At 43.8% G+C, this 22,852-nt stretch overlaps 1 protein-coding gene across 1 annotated transcript in view; it reads left to right on the top strand.

Moving 5' to 3' along the window:
- Positions 1–22,342, top strand: part of LOC147433964 (polyadenylation and cleavage factor homolog 4-like) — a 78,402-nt gene extending 56,060 nt beyond the window's left edge. Inside the window, exons 4-7 of the mRNA XM_086490581.1 lie at positions 8,004–8,627; positions 8,719–10,563; positions 10,643–10,723; positions 22,036–22,342. Coding sequence (XP_086346707.1) covers positions 8,004–8,627; positions 8,719–10,563; positions 10,643–10,723; positions 22,036–22,083 — 2,598 coding nt within the window. The 3' untranslated portion in view covers positions 22,084–22,342. The remainder of the gene's footprint in view (positions 1–8,003; positions 8,628–8,718; positions 10,564–10,642; positions 10,724–22,035) is intronic.
- Positions 22,343–22,852: the final 510 nt, after the last annotated feature.

Below are 22,852 nucleotides of genomic sequence, written 5' to 3'. Positions count from 1 at the left end.
GGAACAAACCTATCAGGAGGTCGCGTGACACGTCCAGATCTACGCACAATAGGTGGCTCAGGCTCAGCCACAACCTGTGGTTCCACTCTATCCTGTCCTTGCTCCTCTTGAGCCCTGACATTTTGTCTTGCACGTGCAGGTCCATCTTCTTGGAAGACAACTCTTCTAATCTCCTCAACCCTCTCTGGTTTAGAATGATATTTGGATTCATTAAAGTGAACATCATTGCTGCAGACAACCTTTCTGGATTCGGGATCCCAAAGTCTGTACCCCATCTCACCAGAATTACCATAGCCTAGAAAGATGCACTTTCTACTCTTTGGCTCAAGTTTGTTCCTAAATTCCTTTGGAACGTGAGTATATGCCTCACAGCCAAAGACTCTGAGATGCTTGTATGAGGGCATTTTGCCTGACCATACCATCTCTGGCACTGAATCCTTCTGCAAAACCTTGCTAGGAGATCTATTTACAAGATGAACAGCTGTTGATACAGCTTCAGCCCAAAACCCATTTGGCAGCTGTGCATTAGACAACATACTTCTGACCTTCTCTTGTATGGTCCTATTCATCCTCTCAACAACACCATTTTGAGGAGGATTGTAAGGAGCAGTAAGTTCACGTTTTATACCTTTTGACTCACAAAAGTCCTGAAAGGCCTTTGAAACATACTCTCCACCATTGTCAATGCGTAAGCATTTAAGCTTCTTGCCACTCTGATTCTCCACAAGTGTCACAAACGTTTTGAAAACACTAAACGCTTCATCCTTGTGCTTGAGAAAGTAAACCCATACTTTCCTCGAGTAATCATTTATAAATGTCATAAAGTAAGAAGCTCCCCCTAGAGATAGGTTAGGCATAGGTCCACACAAATCACTATGAACAAGTGTCAACTGTGTATCTCTTCTATTGCTTCTATGCTTATGTGGCTGCTGTGTTTGCTTACCATACAGACAATGTTCACAGAATTCAAAATCATTAAATGAAAAGCCAGGCAAATAACCAAAACGAGACAAGATTTCCATTCCCTTCTTGGACATATGTCCTAACCGGCTATGCCACAAAGAAACGTTCGGCTGCTTGGTTACATTGATTACATTTTTAGAGACATTTGATACATGAATCATGTAAAGTCCTCCAGACTTTACTCCATGTGCTACTGTCATAGAATCCTTGGATATCTTCCACATGTTCTGTCCAAAAGTGGTGACGTAGCCAGCATCATCAAGTAAACCTGTGCTGATCAAGCTCTTTGTAATTGCGGGAACATGTCTCACATTCTTCAGCGTGAAAGAAGAGCCATTCTGAAACTTCAATTGAACATCTCCAACACCTAAGATCTCACATGTCTGCCCATTGCCTAGCCGAACATGATCTTTAGTGGGCACATAAGAGGTAAACCACTCCTTGTTTGGAGACACATGAAGTGATGCCCCTGAGTCTATAATCCAGTCACTCAGTGCATTTCCATCAGATGCTGTAAGAAGAGTTGAGTCCATTGTATTCTTCAAGAAGTAGATGTCTCTTGACACTACACTGTCATCCACTGCAACAGTGTTTGTCACATTTATTTCTTGAATCTTCACTGAGGACTTGTTCTTCTCACCATGGTCTTCAGCTTTCTCTTTGCCTTTTTCTGCTTTCCATTCTCTGCAGTCTCTTTTCATGTGACTCTTCTTGCCACAATGGTAGCATTCTATGTCACTCTTGCCTTTAGCACTGCAGGACTTGCTACGAGACTGATTCCTCTTTCCACCTTTGTACTTTTCTTTGGTCCTTCCCCTGACAACTAAGGCTGTTCCTTTGCCTTTGTCCATTGTCTTTCTATTGGTTTCTTCAGTAAGCAGACTTCCTTCTACACCTGCTATGTTCAAACCCTCTGGAGGTGCAGAATTACTCAAAGCTGTGCGAAAAGTGTCCCAACTTTCCGGCAATGTGATCAACAGGAACATAGCTCTAACAGGTTCATCAAACTTGACACCTTGAGCTGAGAACTGATTGTAGATTGTGTTGAATTCATTCAGATGATTGGACATAGGTGTCCCTTCTTTCATCTTCAAGTCAACAAGCTTCTTAAGCCAGTATACCTGTGAAGCTGCACTCTGCTTCTCATAAAGATCACTCAGCTTTAACCATGCTTGATAAGCCGACATCTCGTCTGCTACATTGAAGTAAACGCTTTCTGCCAAAGTCAACATAATGGTAGAAAGTGCCAATTCATCCATTTCGCTCCATTCATCTTCGTCCATATCTTCTGGTTTTATCCCCTTGAGCTTTATAGGTTTTATCTGCTTCTTTTGTACCAACACGTGCCAAATCTGCCTTTTCCACAATGGGAAATTGGTTCCATCCAGCTTCTTGATATTGTAAAGAGCAGTGTCCTGTGATCCAGCCATAGCTATGCTTCACAGTGGTTTACTTTCCTGGGAAAAATTCGGCAGAGTTTCCCCTGTAAACTGACCTCTGAACCAATATCAACCTGTCAAATGAACCAAGAAAGCTTCAGATTCTGCATAAATTTCGACAGAGTCTCCTTTGTAAAATGGCTCTGGTGTACTAAAAAACAGACCAAAAAACAGCTCAAAAAAAAAAAACACTGTCTCTCTGACACTGTAAGCTGCGGGTAAACCTGTCCTGCACCTGTACTGTCTCTCACTGTCCTGTCACTGTCCTATAAGCATAGACTGCGACAATGCCTCAACGGCAGTAAAGCAAAGATGCAATCCCAACTGTCTAACTCACAGTCAATACATCCTAGCTGCCTATCTAAGGGTGCTCGAGGGATCGCTCCAAGACCTGTATCCCCGAAAGGATCTCAACATTCGAGAATCCCCTAGCTCAATAAAACCTCACTCGACCCTCAACAAAGGCTGCAGTAAATCTGATAGTACATAGACTTCCCACAAAGTCATACATCCACAAATTTCCCACTGTATGCTGTAAACGCTGCGGCGGTTGTTTGCTGCGTGACTCACAGCCAGCAAACCCTCAACAGACATACATCATCTCTGACAATACATCCCATGTGGAAGTACCTGCAATGTCAGGATGAAATCTGGAATATCAAGCAGCAAACACAAGCTACCTGATGAACTAGTGGATGTCGCCTATAGTCTGTGTGTAGATGCGCCCGTGTCGTATGTGACACGCCTCCAAGAACTGTGAGCCGTCCTTCGATGTGTAGACAGTCACAAATCAACACTCTGGGAGTGTCGATATCCTCAGCACCTGCAGTCGTAGGCCAAAAACCCCAAATTTGCAGAGTCGGATCTGCACCCGTTGAGACCACGTAGTCGAAAATGGCCTGCGCAGACCTTTGACGAAGCCGAACGGTGGCCGTGTCTTCGCCTGTCGAATTTCACTCCAATTTGAGCTGGTGACTCTAGCCTCCTGCAGTGTTGCCCCGAGCCTCGATCTGAGCTCTGATACCAGTTGAAGGAGTACGAGCGGAAGTGCGACGCGAGAGAGAGTGCGAGAAGAAGAGCACGACGATATGGTGAACTCGCTCTACTGTAATGTGTAGAGCATAGTGAGTTCTTATTAGGTTTTAACAAAAGAATATGTGTACATACCTGGCGGCCCGCCCACTTACCTGGGCGACCACATTGGGCTTTATACCCCAACAGTTTTTACAACAGTATAGTGACTGTTTTTCCGATTCATTACCGTCTCAATTACCGCCAGAGAGACCCGAGGACCATGCGATAGATTTGGTGCCAAGCTACCAAAATCTCGCAGAAGAGGAAAGATCCTCTCAGTAGTCAGAGAGCAGTTCTACTCTCTCAGTCAGAAGCAGAAAAAGGCCAAGAAAGAATAGAGGACGGGCTTTCGCCTCGTTCCCGTGCTTGTAAAGATTCTCCCTTAGTAATAAAGATATTCTCTTTATGGGGGGGGACCAGCCCATCTTCTGGTCCCCAATGAAGTGTCAAGCTTTCTCTCTCTCTCTCTCTAATTCTCTTGAGTATTTGAAGTGCAATTAAACGTTAGTGTACGCTTCCGTATTTTTTTTTGTGACAGTGGTATCACAAGTGTGTAGATTGCTGTACCGTTTGTCTTTCTGTCCGATCACTCGTCGGAAGTGATTACATGCTATGGCATGCAGAGTTTCTTAACTCAAAAGCAACGGGTGACTTTGAGGTCGGCAGGTTGAAGTGGGAGAACAAAAAGTGTTCTATGAACGTGGAAAGAAGGTTGGCAATTGAGGGCATGTGAAGGGAGGCCAAAGGGGAAGAATGTGGTGGAGAGTCAAAGGCATGCAAGAGGTGTGAAGGTATTCTAAAGTGGAGTTAAAAAAAAGAAAAACTTGGGGTGGCGAGCGCCATGTAGAAAAAGGAGAGGAAAAGCAATGCTAAGGGAAGGTAAAAAGAGGGTGCTACTAGAAGAGAAGAGGGAGCGCCGTCAATAAGTTGCGGGCCGAAAAGTCAAGATAAAAACGAGCAGTACTTGCAGATAAAAAGGGGGAAGCACTACTTGGTAGCGAGACACAGCAGGTGGAAAACGACTTGAAGAGGGAGCGTCGCCGTCAACAAGGAGCAGAGTCGTAAGTTACTGAGGAAAAGGGCAGCACGACAAGAAACCAAAGGCGAGGGGGGTGCTTGCATGAGGGGAGAGCACATAAGTAGGAGGACGAGCTGGAGAAGGGGAGCACGACCTTGGAGTGCTACTGATAGGCCAAAGCATGCTCTTTTGTAGAGCTAGAGAGGCATCTTTTGGCACACATGGTTGACCTCACACACGGTGCTTATCCTGCCACATAGGATGATGAATTGGCTTGCCCACATCACACATACATATGTGTTTTCACATGGGTTTGATTACATGGCTTGACTCTTCCAATTTCTACTCCTATTGCTCCTCCTTCACAATCTTCTTTAATGGGAGGTGTTTTTTGTCACAAAATGATGACGTGGCATGTCCACCTGGAAACTAACAAGGGTTTAAAGTTATAAGTTGTTCCAACTTATAGGATCCCGTTCGATGGGGCCCTGGGGACACGAGTAAAAAAAAAAAAAGAGATTGAGTGAAAAGTGCTGACGTGGCTGCTCCGCGTTTTGCGCTGGCTGATGACGTGGCAGTTGTACGAAATTCCGTGATTTGCGCTGCAGCGTGGGGGCAGTGCCAGCTTTTGGGGATGATGCTTTTGAGTTTGAAGCTTTTGATGTACTGTGTTTGAGAGCCCAAGGGGCCTTTAAATATGAACCCAAGGCCACTCTTCCCCTCAGTTAGCTCACGAGCTTCTGTGCAACTCTCGTGTGTTGTGTCAGATTTCTAACTTGGGGTGTCCAAGTGTGTAACATTTTCTGCACCATGGCCATTGAGAATCCTATTTTGCCTAATCCTCCTACCTCTATAGTTCCTTCTACTTTGCCACCACCACCTCCACCATCACCTGGACCCTTTTGTTCTCTGGTGCTAGGACCCTATCCAATGTATATGGGCTACTTCTCTATTATCCCCCACCTAGTTGCTGGGCCCAAACCGTTTAAAGATAGTGGTTCTATGATAAATTTTGACACTTTCCATGGTGTTTAGGATTGATTAAAATTTTTTGAGTTTCTTCAACAGTTTGATGTTGTTATAGAGAAGACTCATAAGTTTTTCTGATTTGGAGGATTCTTCAAAGAAATGCTGTGCAACGGAGGAGTTAACCTTCTGCTCCAAGACTTGGTCACAGTTCAAGAGTGCTTTTTCTGAAAACTACCTTACTCCTACCTTTGAGTTAAATATTCTCTCTGCATGGAACCAGTTGATGATGCATCCCATGGAAACCCTTGGCGACTACAATCAAAAGTTTTAGGATGCTTACCTTCCTGCTTCTATCTTTAAGGATTGAAGTTTGGCGGATTAGTGTGGGAAATTGTGGAGTATGGTCTTAACATTGAAGTGTCTACCATGCAAGAGCTTACGGATCATGCAGTTGTTGGCTACAAGATGATGGTTGGCAAGCTTACTTTCACAAATGATATACTTGCTTCTAGCAATGCTCTCCTGCTTCCTACTCCTACACCTTCCGACACTAACCGCACAAACTCACAAGCTTTTCCAACCCTAAATTTGAATGCTGCGCAAAGAGAAGCTTTGAGGAACAACAATTAGTGCTAACGATGTTTCGTGCTTGCCCTTTTCTATAACCACCCAACTTGTCGTACAACCCTCAACCTAGCAAACTTCCTAAACCCTGAGTTGTCTTCATTGCCAATGTGATTGGTACTTTGTATCATGATGAGTCCGGAGAACTTTGTAGAGCTCAGGGACAAGTGAAGGGGTTTAAAGCTTTGATATTCTCTGACCCTGGAGCTTTTGAGATTTTCCTCTGAACATTTTTGTTGCACCTCTTGTCATGACTTTGCCCAACTTGATGACTCTTTTCAATATGAACTCACTGTGGGTGACATGATTCTAGTGTCTCCTTTGATTGGTTGTAATCACGGGTGATTACTTGTCTCAATGTGGTGACGTATCATGATGGGTCTGGAGAACTTTGCAGAGCTTGGGGACAAGTGAAAGGGTTCAAAGCTTTGATATTCTCTGACCCTGGAGCTTTTGAGATTTTCCTCTGAACATTTTGCAGCGACTCTTGTCATGACTTTACCCAACTCGATGATCCTTCAATGTGAACTTGCTGTGGGTGACATGACTTCAGTGCCGCCTTTGATTGGTTCCGCGATTACTTGTCACATTGTGGTGAATTGTCATTACCTGAGCGAATAAAGATGACGTGGTAGTACGGACATAGCTGTACGGTGTTGATGTGGCACTTGGAGAATACGTTGCATTTTGCACCGCAAATCGTGCCACAATTCGCGGGCTGCTGATGTGGCAGTGAGGACTTGCTTCATGGTGGGCTTGCTTTTCAGCCAGTTTTTGAACACATTTAACTTTCTGGGTGTTACTTTTTGAAAGCAAAGCTTCAAGGCGCCTTTGTTTTTAGCCTTGCTGCTTTTGGGTCGCATGCCTTTAAATATGAGCCTTGAGGGTCCTCTCTAGCAGATCAGTGCCTCTGCATCTGATGTGGGAGATCAGCATAATGGCTTGCATCTGATTGTGCAACACATACTGCTAAGGCAACCTCTGCGCCAGCTTTGCCAACTCTGCTGTGTTTGCAAGTCTTGGAGTGCCTTACTGTCCGGTCCAGTCCTCCTCTTTCGGCCGGGGGGCCGGGAGGGTGTGATGGCATGTTTTTTTGTGACACTTTCGATTTGGCAAAGCTGCTTCTGAGTTTCTTTTTCTATGTGTGGGCTTCTTGTCTTGCTTGCTCTGTGTGGCGCTTTCTTTCTTGTGTGCTGTTTTTGGCTGCCTCTTCCATTCATGTGTACGCATGTTTTGGGAGTGGGTGTGTGGTTGGTTGTGTGGCTTGCATGTTTTTGATTGTTTCTGTTCCTTCCTGTTGTTTGGTTGGTTGACAAGCCATGTGTGGCTGGTTGTATGGCTTCTCCACTTTTCAAATGCCGTTGACTCTATGGATGTGATGTTCTTCTGGTTTTCCCCTGTGGTTTGTAAATGAAATAACAAGTCATGTGCAGCTTACTGGCAAAAAATAGTTTAAAATGCACGCGTATCTGGTATAATTCATTATCCACCACACTTAAAAGACTCGTCACTTTGGTCCCCGTGGCAGCCCTACCTGCACACTGACTTGGTGTTGGTTGTGTGGTATGATACACAAACCCTTGTGATAAGGGGCTCAACGAGTGTCTGCCGGGTCCCTGGCCCTGAATTGGCTCTGTGACTGGGAGGTAAGGTTGATGCCTGTTCTTTGTGCTTGAGCCTTGTTCTATGTGCTTGTATGGTTTGTGTCATGTCGTGTATGCAAGATGGATGCGCAAACAGCATGTTTAGTATGTTGTGGAACAGTGTAGCTTGGACTATCAAAACTGTTAAGCCTTTGTGTGTGTTTTTGTGTATGTGGAATAACTTAAAATTGTAGGTACCAATATAGCATTGTTGTTTAATGCTCTTTGAGTTTTATTTGAGCACTTAAAAGGTTTTTTTTTCCTGTGTTGCAGCCTCTTACAGCAGACATTCCAAAAAATAGTTTTTCTACTGACCTTGGCATGAAGGTCTCTGCGGATAATTTTCTAGATTATGATTATGTCTGTACTGACATAGGAGCCAAGACAGGGAATCAGACTCCAAAAAATACAGATTCATGGGAGAAGTCCTGGCCTAAGGAAGATGGCAGTTTGTTGAGTGCCTCTGTGAATGAGTCACCGAAACCAAGGTACACGCAGGGAAGTATTCTTGATAGGGTGCAGTCATCTCCGAGGCTTTTGATAGATGCTTATGGTAATGTCCGAGTTCCACCAATGTTGAAGAGCCCTTCAGGGGTGGTCCTGCCTCAGCGTGATGGTAGCCAAGGCAGGGAACGCTTGAAAAAGATCTGGGAGGAGGAAAGGCACATTTGGAATGACAAGAGCCCAAGGTCTATGGAAAATCAGAGGCATTTAGAAGTATCCAGGAAAGTTGCGTGCTTTTTAGGTGATGGAGGTAAAGATTCACAAATTGCAACAGACAAAGAAGATTTTAGTTATAATCTTGTCATCCATGATAGGGCTGCTAGGCACTACGATGCACCCTTACATGCAGCCAATCAGTCACTACCTGATACATTCAAGCAAAAGTTTGAAAGAGTGAGCCACTTTCTTTTAGGCATTGTGATCTAATGACAATTACACCCTTCTGGGGCTCTGTTAATTTTGGGAAGTTCATTTTTCTTGCCAGGAACTGGAGATGGGGGTTGTGAGAGATGCTTGTGTCTTTGGCGCTAATCCTGGCTTAGTTCAAGGGCATCAGTTTCCTGCTGATCGGATACCTCATGAATCTCCTCAACGTTTAAGTGCCTCTATGCGTCTTAAGTTACGTCCCTTCTTATTGAATCCACCAAACCAGCCTCATTCATCGCCACTTCTTCTAAATGCCGATGGGCCTTCTTTTGGATTGTCCTCAGTGTTACAGAGGCCAGTTCTTGTCTGTCAGCCTCAAGTAGGCACTCAGCCTCCACAAGCATCATGGGTCTTTCCTCCTAACCCATCAGGCAATGGGAACATACCCATGGCAAATCAGGTTAATTTTCCTGAGCAGCAAGTGACAATTCATTCTTCCCTGCCCAATCAAGCAGTTCCTATGTCTGCATGGCAGCCATTGATGTCACTTCAGGCACCTCAGTCACAATTAATCCAAGTAGAAAATACTTCTCAGGGTCAACCTTCTATGCCTGAACGTAACTGCAACTCCTTGGCAGCTCTCCCTCTTCCAACCGATTTATTGAAAACATTGAAGCAATTGCAAGAACACTTACCAGCTCTTCAAAATATGCCAGCTAAGCATCAGCAATCCCAATTTCAGCAAAGTGTGATCATGCATCAACAAGGGCAACAGCAACAAGAAGAACATCCGCAACGACGACGGCAACAACTACAACTACAACAAGCACGGCATCAACAACATGAACAAGATCTACAGCTTCAACAGTTTGGACAAACATCAAAGGCTGATGTGCCTCAATTGGGGGCACAGAACTCCAATGGTCATAGTTTTCTGGCAGCAAGTGTTACTGTCTCCTCTGCTGAAAGTGTATACCCACCTAACAAGTCTGCAAGCTGTTCTATACCACTCATCTCTGGGGGACAGCCTCAGCCTTTATTTCCTGCTAGTGGCACTATTGCTTGGTTAACACAAGCTAAAAATTCCTTCATTGCTGCTTCTGTGCATGCTCCTCATCTTGGTCAAGTGCTTCAACCTCCTCTCCCTCCTGGACGTCCACCCCCGCCATCTCAGGAAGGCAACCCACCACCACAAGTGCTCAATACTAACATCTCTACTCTTCTTTCTTCACTTGTTGCTCAAGGACTAATCTCTGCCACCAGTGCAACTCCATCTTTACAACTGCCTTACTCGATTCCATCTATCTCTTTGACTCCATCCATCGAAAACATGGCTGCTGCAGGGGCAACTGCAGCTGTTGTATTGGATGGTTCTTCTGGAACAGCTGTACCCGATAGCCTCGTAAGTCAGGGGCCTATCTTAAATGTTGCTCAGCATTCTTCAGTGGACACAAGACATGCATCAGTTGGCGTTGAGTTCAAGACAGATGTATTACGGGAGCGGCACGATCTTGTGATTAATGCGCTGTATGCAAGCTTACTTGAGCAGTGCAAAACATGTGGCCTCAGGTGCAAGTCTCAGCATGACCTTCTGAAGCACATGGAACGACATGCTCCTGAGAACAGCACCCAAAACTTTTTAGGAAAGGGTTCCAGAAGCTGGTTTCCACGAAAGGAAGAGTGGTTGAAAGGTGCTAGGTTATCTGTTTGCAAACAGGCAGTCACCTTACAGAGCGCCTGTAAGGTGGAGGGCAGTGGAGAACCGGCTGTTCCAGCAGACGAGGATCAGGCTGCATGTACGCTATGTGGGGAGCCATTTGAGGATTTTTATGATGATGAGACAGATCTTTGGATGTACAAGGGTGCTGTATATCTGAACACAGCTCCTGGTATGGCCAGTAATGAAGGCAAGGGGCCCATAGTGCATGCAAAATGCCAATCAACACCTGATGTTTTCTTAATGGTACCCCTCAGTTGTACTCTGTTTTGCATGGTTATTGCTATAAAGTTTTGCCCTTACTTATTTTAAGCGTTGACTGCAGTCTGAAGGCTCGTTATCACCAATTCAAAGACAGAATTCCTTGCTAGCATTCCGAGGTGGATCGATAAGACACGAACATCAGGTATTCGTCTTTGTAAGGACTAGAGCTGGTCTTACCTTCATCTTTCCTAAAAAAGTCGACTGCAATATCTTCCAAGTTAGAGGTTTTATTTGTGCATTCAGTACTGGACACTCTTAAGGGTTTACCCCTTTAAAAGTAGAGGATTTTTTGCAGTAATTTGTTTTTTTCAGAGGACTCTGCTAAGAGGGGAAGAGTAGAACAACTCTGTGACAGAGCTTTGTGCTCGGAAAAAACCATTATCTTCTGGATCAGCATCCCATGGCTTTTTCCTCTGAAAGTGGTTATACAATTCAAGCTGGGGTCTTCAATTCAAAGAAAACTTGAGATTTTCAGTCATTTACACTTCAATGCTTGCAGTGATCGAAAATATCATGCAAAAGAGAGATTCCACTATATGGGGCTTATCAACTGGTAGGTACACTGAGATAGTGGGGCTTCTCTGAGCCTTGAATGACGTTCAAGCAATGAGTGAGCACCTTCTCTAGGAAAAGGTGGACATATTTACCGAGAAGAAGTGGAGGTCAAGGGGGAAGATAAAACCGTGAATCACTTATTGCTGGAGAATTTTGTAGATGGTGACATGCACCTTACAGAACTGTAGCGTAAGGCAGGAGGGAAGCAATAAAGCTTGCATAGAGAGAGCCAAGTAGACAAGCAGCCACCAACGTGAGCAAGCCTTGTAGGAGAATTAATCTTTGAACTACGAGAACCAGGGCGCTGTTGGTGCCTTTTCTACATCACATCTGCCTCTTGTGTGCGTTGAAGCATTCGAAAATGTCAGCCAAGAGAAGCCTAGTTTGGATTTTATTTTTTCAGCCCATTGAAGGGATTGCTTGCAATCCGTGCTTTCAAGGGATCTTTTGGGAATGAAGCTGAGGGAATATTTGATCTTTACATTATGACCTTCTTAGAAGCTTAGTCATGCATATATGCACAGTATATGAGGTACAAAAATGGTAGTGAAAAGGCCTGTAGGTCTTGCATAGTCGCAAGCCGATTCCCATGGGGGAAAAGGAGAAGAAAGGGGGGGAGGAGTTTGCAAAAGGAAAAAGGAAACCCTTTAATAGGATGATAGGAGAAGGTGGCCAAGTCTCTGAGAGTTTGAGTATTGAATGATTTGTATCAGAAGCATGATGTCCCCAGTTCCAGCTTTTTAAATGTGACAACGTAGATCTTTAATTCATGCTGACCTTGATGGATTCCTTCACCTAGAGATGATAGGTAAGTTGAGCTGTGACAGATTTCACGAAAGAAACTTATTACCTGCCATTATCCAAAAAACAAGAAATTTTTTAGTGCGCTTCTATCATAAGAAGAGAGGTGGACAATTGGACGCTTGTACCTTCATGAACTTATTGTTATTCACATAGAAGCGGGAGCAGTTTTGGATGAATGACTCAGCCTCTTCGCCTCAGAGGGCCTCTAATGCAGCCCCCTCGTCCGCTCCCACTGAGTCCACCATTTCGCCTCTGGCGCCGGAGTATCTAGCTGCAGAGATTGGCCGGTTCCAGTCGACGTTGCACGCACACTAACAGAGGGGAAGTTTGGGATTTGGTGCAAGCCTGCTGCTGTTATAGGCTTAAACACTCCAAGCGAGAAATCAATAGAGAGAGAAGACGGGAGTCGGCATGGAACGGCGGAGTTCTGTCCCAGATGCACTGGCCCTAAAGACTGGTGCCCCTTCCAATATTTCTTTATTGATTGCCGATCACAAAGGTACAACTCCCCGAGGGTCCAACTCTTCGAGACTCTGTGACTAGATGCTCTCCAGAGTGGTCCCAAAGGACTCTTATAAACAGTACAAGGGTTGCCCAAAAGTATAGCCTCAAAAAGCTTTAGATCTACAAGCATTTGATCCAAAAGTATCTGTCCCCAAAAACATGGTGCTAAATCAGCCTAAGCTTGCCATACATGCCACATCAACGGTTAGTGCGTTTGCGGGCCAGAATGTCACGCCATCCGTCAACACAATTTTCGAGATCTACCGTATTACCACGTCAACAGATTTGCAGTTTCTTTATTTTTCTAGGGTCAGTGTCACAAATTGCTGACGTGCCAAGCCCTGAAGAATGGAGCCAACTTGCAGATCAGGGCCGAAGGGCCTAAACCCTAAGAAGAACAAGCAACAACAAAAGAAGAAGTCCTACCAACTTATGGGACCCCGTCCGATGGGGCCCAAGTGACATAAAGGATTAAAATAAAACAGGACCCCCACACACACAAAGAAGGATTTGCGTAGCAGCTAATGACGTGGCAGTTTTTCGATTTTTCGTTGACAGTGTTGACGTGGCAGTTGTACGGAATTCCGCAAAACGCGTTGTATAACTTGAAATTTCTTGACATCTCTCAGTAGATGTCTCTTCACGAGGTGATGACCTTGGAGGTCCGTTGTGATTGCTATGGCTTGGGACTACCATCGCCGCCAGAGGAACACTACCTGTCCAAGAGCTGATGGACCATGTTGTGGTTGGCTACGACCTTATCGAAAGAACCTAACCTTGATTTTTGGTGTAGGTTTCAGGATGGAAAGTCAGTCGACTTTTCGAGCTCGACTGATGTCGAGATTGCTTTTTAAGTCCGAGTTCTATTTGAACTTGTTTGGTGATCTTGTTTGAAATTTGTTTGAAATGGATGGTATCTATTTTGAACTTGTTTTGGTACTGATTTGAAATGTTTGACTCTGGTTTTAATATTGGTTTCATTGATTGGTGATTTTACTCTCGGGTGGAGTAGTGACAAATGATGTTTGAGAATGCTTGCTCATTCATACTCATGGCCCGGACCCTTGTGTTTATTTGCGGGGGGAGTATTGAATGATTGAAAAGTGTTGTTTTTACTCATGGCCCGGACCCTTGTGGTTATTTAGGGGGGAGTATTGTTGTTGTTTACTCATGGCCCGGACCCTTGTGGCTACTTAGGGGGGGGGGGGGGGGGGTATTGTTGTTGTTAGTCATGGCCCGGACCTGCATGGTTATTTACGGGGGGAGTATTAAGAAGTCTGAGTAGTGGTTACTCTCAGCACCTCCAAACGATGCAGGCTGCGGTCTGGGGGGCGTTTGGTTGTAAAAGGCCTCTATATCTCATGGCCCAGACCTTTTTATATTATTTGCGGGAGGAGTGATGAGGGAGTCATTGAACAGCTCATGGCCCGGACCTGGATGGTTATTTACGGGGGGAGTGGTCATCGGCGGTTTTATGTTTCTATGTCTTGTAACATGCATATATGAGCATTTGTGTTGCATGATGATGTGCCAACCACTGAATATTCCTAATTGGATGAGATTGCCTGGGTATGTAATTTTAGTGCATCAAGACACCCGCGAAAGATCAATGCGGTCTGGGTGTGATGGCTAATTTTACTACGCCAGCATATCAAGAGTTCCGAACTGAACGAAAGGAGAAGCCAACTCCTTGATCAAAAGAGAAGAAAGGAGAAGCCAACTCCTTAACAAAAAAATAGCAAACTGATTGTCCCTCGTAATGTCCCTTGGAATGACCCTCGAAAATTTTTGAGCTAACTTAAGTTGTTTTTGCAGATATGCTGTAATCGCGGACGATTACTTTCCTTTAAGAAGGGGGGATGTCACAAATTGCTGATGTGTCAAGCCCTGAAGAATGGAGCCAACTTGCAGATCACAGCCGAAGGGCCTAAACCCTAAGAAGAACAAGCAACAACAGAAGAAGTCCTACCAACATATGGGACCCCGTCCGATGTGGCCCAAGTGACATAAAGGATTAAAATAAAGCAGGACCCCCACACACACAAAGAAGGATTTGCGTAGCAGCTGTCTGATGACGTGGCAGTTCTTCGGATTTTCTGCTGACAGTGCTGATGTGGCAGTTGTACGAAATTCTGCAAAACGTGCTGGCAGCTTTTTGGCATTCCTTTTGGACCAGAAGCTTTTGAGTTTTGAAGGCTTTTCATGTAAATTGCTTTTGGGGCCTAGGGCATTTAAATATGAGGCCATGGCCTCATTCTCTAGCATGCTTCCAAGTTCCTGGAGAAGGTGCAGAGTCTGGAGTACCCGCTTGTACTGTGTTGATGCAATATAAAGAAATACCGAAAGGGGCGCGAAGGTTTGGGGCCAATACTCTCTGGGGTGGAATTCAGTCACTTCGTGTCACGTTTTCTCTCTCTCTCTCTCTCTCTCTCTCTCTCTCTCTCTCTCTCTCTCTCTCAGTTCAGTTGTTATTAAAGTGCTAAAAGTCTGTTCAGTCTGTTCTTTTCTATTGGCACGTGGTGCCCGTCTTGTGACAGTTAGGGCCCCTCGGCCAAGCTCTTCAAGTTCCACAAGGTTAGGTCATCAAAACCCTAACCGTTCAATCTATGGTATCCCTAAAATCTCAAGGAGGCATTGCACTAGATTCAACCTGTTGATTCGACGTGCACTTAAGGAATAGACACTGCTAAAAATCCAAAAGTCTAAAGGTAAAACTCAAATTTTAAGAGAATTTGCGGAGTTCTCCTCCCCCATCCACTTTGCATCAAGAGCCTAAAATGCCTGATCTTGACCAAATTATTTGTGGACCTAGCTTACCCTTCTGTTTTTTTTTTTTTTTTGTGCCCTCCGACTTGTAGGTTGCTACTTTGTCCCCCATGTTCACCTGCACATCATCTTGAATCATTAGACGTCTCTGCTGAAATATCAGCTGGTTCCCTTGGTACTTTCTTTGGACACTTTGTGAAGACGTGCCCACCACAAAGTACTCTGCACGCTACGCCAAACCTTCCTTGGCATGTCCCATAAGCCTTTGAATGGATACCGACTTTTGGTTCAGGCAATACCGTCGAATCTCTTTTGGTAGTCCGCAACAAAACCACTCAACCTGCTACTTAAAGGTGATCTTTTGAAAAGTAGATATAGATAAAAAGGTATCCCAAAACCTGTGGCAATAGTCAACCGAAGTGTCTTCCTTCTTCATCCTCAGATAATGCCAAGAGTAATGACATCTTTTTCATATTCATCCGTTAACTATGCCAAAGTGAAAATTCTCTTGAATTTAATCCACTTCTTAGGTGCTTCTCTGTACAACAGCAGAGTAGACCACCATGTCTGTGCGTTACCTTTCAAATAAGACGCCACCCTTCGTACCTTGGAGGCTTTCGAGAAACTACCTCCCAAAAAGACGATTAAAATGTTTGTGTAAAAGCAAGCGCTCAATGAGTATCCTTGTAGCGTGAAAATGTATCTAACCTAACTGTTTGACCCCATCCTTGAACTCCTTGGTCTTCTTTCTCTTTTTCTCATTGTTTGAACTATCCGAAGAGGAGGAGGTCTTCTGCTTTGAATTGCTAGATTGCTTTCAGTGCTTTCTAGACTTTATCTTGGGTCTGTTGGCACAAGGTGCTGACGTGTCAAGCCACTAAAGACCCAGACCCCCTAGCTAACCTGCAGATCGTGGCGGAGGGGCCTAAACCCTAGCAGAAGCAGAAGAAGAAGAGGTCCTCATTAACTTACAGATCCTCGTTGAGTGTCCCAGCTACTAAAATGGGTAGAGCCTCTAGCTAATCTGCAGATCGTGGCGGAGGGGCCTAAACCCTAGCAGAAGCAGAAGAAGAAGAGGTCCTCATTAACTTACAGATCCTCGTTGAGTGTCCCAATTACTAAAATGGGTTACGATTAAAAATACTAACCCCCAACAACTTATGGAACCGTCCTATGGGGCCTAAATTATTGAACACACACGCGCGCGCGCACACACACACACACACACATTGAGTTATTGCGTACAAAGTTGATGATGTGGCTTGCTGTATGGATACCCGCAATTTGCGTTGACATGTTGACGTGGTAGCTTTATAGAAATCCGCGATTTGCGGACTGCAACAACGTTCGGATCTGCCCAATGGGCGCTTGCTTTTGGGTTCAGATGCTTATAGACTGTATGCTTTTTATGTAAATTGCTTTTGGGGGTTGGGGCCTTTAAATAAGCCCTTTGGACTCTCACTCTTGCATTCTACTCAGTGGGTAGCGGAGCATAGCCACATGTAGTGTACCTTGTTGAAGCAATATAAAGAAATACCAAAAGGGGCGCCATCGTTTGGGGCCTTTAAATAAGCCCTGTGGGCTCTCACTCTTGCATTCTCCCCGATGGGTGAAGCGGAGCAGAGCCACATGCAGTGTACCTTGTTGAAGCAATATAAAGAAGGGAAAATTACCAAAAAACCCCTCTAATTTGTGGAAATTCTCAAAATACCCCTCAAATTTCAAAAATTCCCAAAATACCCTTGTATCTATTTTAGTTGGATTGTCCACGATTTCCTAATCTTTATTCTTTTTTGACAATGGAGAATCGTTTTTTAGTGCTTAGCATGTAATTTGTCACAAATTACCTCCCAAAAAAAAGACAATTATGTCTAAAAATAATGAAGCAATTCATCTTCAAAGCCTACATAACCAACTCAAATTCTAGTTTTAGTATCTTGTATTGATAGACAATCAGTCTTCTTATGAAAAGCTACAAATTTTTTTTATCTTTGGATAAATTTACTCTCACAACGAGGGGTATTTTGGGAATTTTGAAAAATTTGAAGGGCATTTTGGGAATTTATGACAAAATACGAGGGGTAAATTGGGAATTTTTGAAATTTGAGGGGTATTTGGGAATTTCCACAAATTAGAGGGGTATTTTGGTAATTTTCCCTATAAAGAAATACCAAAAGGGACGCCATCATTTGGGGCGAGTGCACTGTGGGGGTGGAACTCCGCCACCCCGCGTCTCGTGTGGATTCTCTCTGTCTTTCTGTTCAGTTGTTTGAAGTGTTAAACATCTGTCTCATTTTGTTCTTTTTAGTTGGCGCGTGGTGCCCGTCCCGTTACAGTGGTACCATAGCTTCAGGCGGTTGCTATTCTGAAAGCATACCGGCCCATGAAGAGCAGACAGAGCAAGATGGCGTTTCTAGATTTCAAAGAATTTTTCCCCCCCTTTACGGGAGAGAAAGATACAAGGAAAGCTTTACAGTTCCTGCAACAGTTTGACCACATCTATGCCATTGGGAACTACTCATAAGAATCAAAGATCTTTCGAGCCACCACTTTTCTCAAAGACAATGCCATGCAGTGGTGGATGTCTATAGCTACCAAGCCGCACACTCCAAGGACTTGGCAAGCTTTCAAGAAAATTCTTGCCCGAAGTTACATGACATCGTCCATTGAAGGACAGCTTCTGGGGTATTCTAAAAATGCTTGCCACGGAAACTCTAATAGATTTCAACTTGAAATTCTTAGACACCTATCATCAAGTGTCTCTCTTCAAGCTAATAACCTTGGAGGCCGAGTGTGATTGCTATATCATTGGACTACCATTACCACTACAGGATTACTGTCTGTCCAAGCCGTTGATTATTCAAGAGCTTATGGACCATGCTACGGTCGGCTACAATCTTATGGAAGGAACCTTATTTTGACTATGGTGCAAGTCTCAATATGGAAAGCCACTCCTATTTTTTGAGCTCGACTGCTCGAGATACACCAAGAATGCTTTCAAGTTTGATCTGTATTTAAACACTTTTTGAACCTTGTTTGAGAATTTGTTTGAAAATACTGTTTGGAATTTGTTTGAAATGGATTCATCTGTTTTGAACTTGCTTTGGTGCCGATTTGAAAATGCTTGGTTTTTGATACTTTTTTTTTGAATATCTTCGGCTCGGGCTGTCGTGAGAGGAGTGTTCTTGTTTGAAAACCTCTGAATGAGGCGGGCCAGTGGTCCGGGGAGCGTTGAGTTGTATTTGGAGGCTCCAAGTGACGCAGGCTGCGGTCTGGGGAGCGTTTAGTTGTATAAGTTCTCTAAGCTCATGGCCTTGACCTTTTTAGGTTATTGGCGGTAGTTGTTGAGTAGCTTCATGTGTACGACCTTCTGTTTGGGAGAAGTGATCAACGGTTGTGTTTGTTGTGTCTTGTAACATGCATATGTAGGCATCCATGTTGCATCGTGATTACCTGGGTATGTCTCTTTAGTGCATCGAGACACCCATTACAAATCAACGCGGTCTGGGTGTATGCGGCTAATTTTGCTTTGCTAGAATATCAAGAGCTCCGATATGGAATGAGAAAACTGAATGACGCTCATGATTGACCCTCCGTGTAACAGACTTGGACACTCCAAGTCAAAAATCAATCGCGACAGCACCAATTAACCACTTCAAAACAATTCACAGATCACAATAGATTTGCATTGGCCCGGCGGAGTTCCGTGCCTAGAGATATTGGCCCCAAAGACTGGCGCCCCTTTCGGTATTTCTTTTTGTATTAATCAATCATCAAAGTACAAGAGAGCGGTTAGGGTTTCACTCTCGACTCTGCGTCCAGATGCTCTGAGAAGTGAGGCCCTCACCACTAATTTAAAGGTTACAAGGGATGCCCAAAAGCAGAGCCCCAAAAGCTTCAAATCAAAAGCAATCGCTCTCTCTCTCTCTCTCTCTCTCTCACAGAGAGTCAAAACTTGAAAGCAAAAGCATTCTCTCTCTCTTTCTCATTAAGTAGAGAAAAAGCGAAATTTGTGTCTCTCATCATTTTCCAAATTTTTTTCTTTTTTCAGCCTCCGCGATTATTGGAAATTAGGGTTTTCGACAAAAATTAGGGTTTGCAGGTTTTTTAGGGTTTTTGGCAGAAATTAGGGTTTCTGCTGTCCGCCACGTCATCACTTTGTGACACTCCGACAATTTTTTTAATCTAACTTGAGTTGTTTTGCATATAATCGCGGACGATTACTCTTTGATGGGGGGATGTCAAGCCAGTGAAGACCCAGAGACCCTAGCCAACCTGCAAATCTCGTCCGAGGTGCATATACCCTAGCAGAAGCAGAAGAAGAAGAAGTCCAATTGGTGATGTATCCAGTGACTTCACTTTCCTTTCCTTGTGCGTTAAGATCTGCTCTATAATAATCATCTCTGTTTTTTCTACCTTGGGGTGCTCATCCGACACCCTGTCCTCTCACATCTCACCCTTCAAAGGTCGTAATAGACTCACATGAAAAGCATTGTGAATCCTCCAAGTGTTTGGCAACTTAAGTCTAAAAGATAGCTCATGGATCTTATCTGCTACTTGGAAGGGCCTATAATATCTCATGCTAAGCTTTGGTTAAAGCTTCTCATTACCCTGCTTCTTTCTCAATCACGTCTTCTGAAACTTAAGAAGCACCCAATCACCTTCCTTTAACTTCAAGTTGCGATGTTTCTTGTTTGCTGCTTCCTAGCGTCATTCTTGAGAATACTGGAAAGCCTCCTTAATCTTAGCAAATGCTATAGCTAGATCCTCTACAAAATGATCAGCCTAAAAGATCTTTTCCTTGGTGCAAAAGATAGGCAGAACCTTCTTGCCACCCTCGACTATCTTAAATGGTGCCTTCATAATTGATGTATGTACAATGTTGTTGCATTCAACTCCACCAAACACAAATGCTTCTCCCATTGTGACTTATTTTCAGAGATGTAATACAAGTCCAATACGAGTCTCAGTAATCTCTAACTGTCCTTTTCAGAGATGTAATACAAGTCCAATACGAGTCTCAGTAACTGTCCATCATTTTGTGCAAAAAATGATGAGGAGAATTTGAGTGTAGTAACCACATTCTCGCACATTGCTCTCCAAAAGAAACTTGTGAACCTAGGGTCTCTATCTAATAGGCATGGCATGAATCCTAAAGATGTACTAAACAAACAGCTTAGCCCAATTATCTGCCTTCATGTCCTGTTCACTTGTGGGTCACACGTAAAATTCTCTTGATCAATTAATGAAGGAATACCGCCAGAGCGGCTCGATTTGAGTGCCAATACGCTGTATAGCGAAACTCCGCGGCTCTCGTGCAGTCTACAAAGTGAAAGTGGGATTCTTTCAGTTCCTTCAAAGTCTTTCGGTCGCAATTTTACGTGTTTCGGTGAGTCATCTGTCCGGAAGGTGATTACGGGTGGTATCATTGCTCAACGCTTCTCTTGTTCTCATGCAAATGTCACCAAGTCGTCACATATCCTTTCTTAAATAAGAGTAGTCATTTGTGATCACACCGACTGACATAAACACTCAACCAATATTGTTAACAATCAATGCGTCTTGTAGTCATGCAAGCAAAATCAAATTATTGGAGACTTTTTTATTACTTGGAGACAATGCTACAGTCATTCATCTCCAACACAAATAGTTGTCATAAACCACAAAACATAGATTGGGGGGGGGGGGGGGGGGGGGGGAATACATCAATCTAGTGTTGGTTTGTATCAAGTGTCATAAACCACAAAACATAGATTGGGGGGGGGGATACATCAATCCAGTGTTGGTTTGTATCCATAGCCCAAGATTTAGGGTAAGAGAGGGGAAAGGGAAAAATTAAGAGCATCTACACAAGAATGGCCTAAAGATTGTAGTCCAAAAGTCCAGGGCCCCTGTTGACTGTGCTGACTTCCATAGCATGCCCGATGAATCATACCTTGCTAAACCATGCATGATCATGATGTCAAATCCAATATATCAATCTAGTGTTGGTTTGTACCTTCTCTCATACATAGCCCCATAGTATATCAAGCACATAGACGATGCAAGGCTATATCTTTTAGCCGTTTATGCCAAAACTCATTCCACACCTCGTTTGTATGAGCCTTAACTTATTATTAAGAAGAAAGGAAAATCAATGCTTTCTATGCAAGAAGCATTCCTCCTCCTGTTTCACATCTACGGAATAGTACACCCCCTCTGCAATAAAGTGATGGCTTCCTTTAGGATAACTTCATGCTTGACAACTTGAGCAACTTAGAACCAAATGTCCAATGAGAAATTCCTTTGCTCGAGTTGTTGAAGACCAAGAAAATCATCACTAATCTCCACTGTGAGATGCTTCAAATATAAAAGCTCAAGAAATTCCATAAGACCGTATGCGGCTGTAAACCTAATTTTGGAAGATGGTGGAAACTGAAAACTGTTTGCATCAATTTGTAGGGCTTGTTGAGAGGATCAACTTTGGCTTTTGTAGAGTCTTTAAATTCTCAACCTTTGAGAGATTTCTAGAATATTCTGAAAGAAAATCTTGCCTTTTGTCCCTTTTAGAGCAAAAACGACCTCATTTAACCTTTTCCCATGCTTCTACACACACCTTGTGCAGTTCCGCGTCAATCGACCCTTGTCAATGCTGGTGAAACCTGTCCCAAAGCAGTCAAATGTGCTCCGCATTTTCTTCTGTCATCATCTGTTGTCATATGTATATAATAAATATATGCTTGTTGGCAGAAAACTGAATGGATCTTATCCTAAGCTGGTGATTGTTTGTTAGGCAATGAATATGCTCTAGCATAACATAAATTGTTTTTGATGATGAACTTACAGAAAGGAGAACTTGAGGAGGATCAAGCTTGGAAGAGAGCACGGCATTAAACATTCTCGGACAGTATTTGGCAATGTAACATATATGCACGGTATACCGATCAGTCTAATCTGAAAATGTAATTAGTTCAGGCTGAAGTGGCAGAGTAATGTATGCTGCTTTTGCGACTCACCTTCCCCCTGATTCTTAGCAAATCTAATCAATCCCTGTATCATGCTGGCTTCTCCAGGGATTTTGTTGGTGAGGGCTTGTATAGTTGATTAGAGTTGATTGCCAACTTTGATAGAGCTAACTGCATGCTTTTCCTTATACCCTCCTAGTTTTCTTTTAAAAATTTAGGGGCTGTTTAGGTTTGTAATCAGTCGATCATATTTTCCCAGAGGCATGAATATGTCAGCTCAAGAGCTTTCTCTCAAGTTTTTTCTGTTCTTATTTCCTCTTGGCCCTTTAAAAAGAATGCACAATGTTGAATGCGCGGGGTGAAAGGTTTTGTTGCCCTTTTTACTATAGGTTCATTGAGACACACATGCGTGCGCGCGCGCACGCACACACACACACACGAGAGTAGATGATCTTTAATTTCAAACCCATCATAATTTCTGCCTTGTGTGCACACACACTTCTAGAAGATGGCTAGATTGGAAGTCCCAAACACCTAATGTTTGGGGGTTTGGATGGCTGAACAACCAAGTGTGCATATGCGGGGACAGTCAATGTTTTGGGGTTTGGATGGCTAGAACAACTAAGCGTGCATATGGCGGGATATTATTGGGATGGGATAGCCTCGCGGTGGTTGCTCCCATTCATGTTAGACCCTAT

This window comes from Adiantum capillus-veneris, chromosome 19 (genome assembly GCF_014529385.1).
Source record: "Adiantum capillus-veneris isolate H3 chromosome 19, ASM1452938v2, whole genome shotgun sequence".
Classification (NCBI taxonomy): Eukaryota; Viridiplantae; Streptophyta; class Polypodiopsida; order Polypodiales; family Pteridaceae; genus Adiantum; species Adiantum capillus-veneris.
The sequence above is the reverse complement of the archived record's forward strand: the minus strand, read 5'-3'. Positions and strand labels throughout refer to the sequence as shown.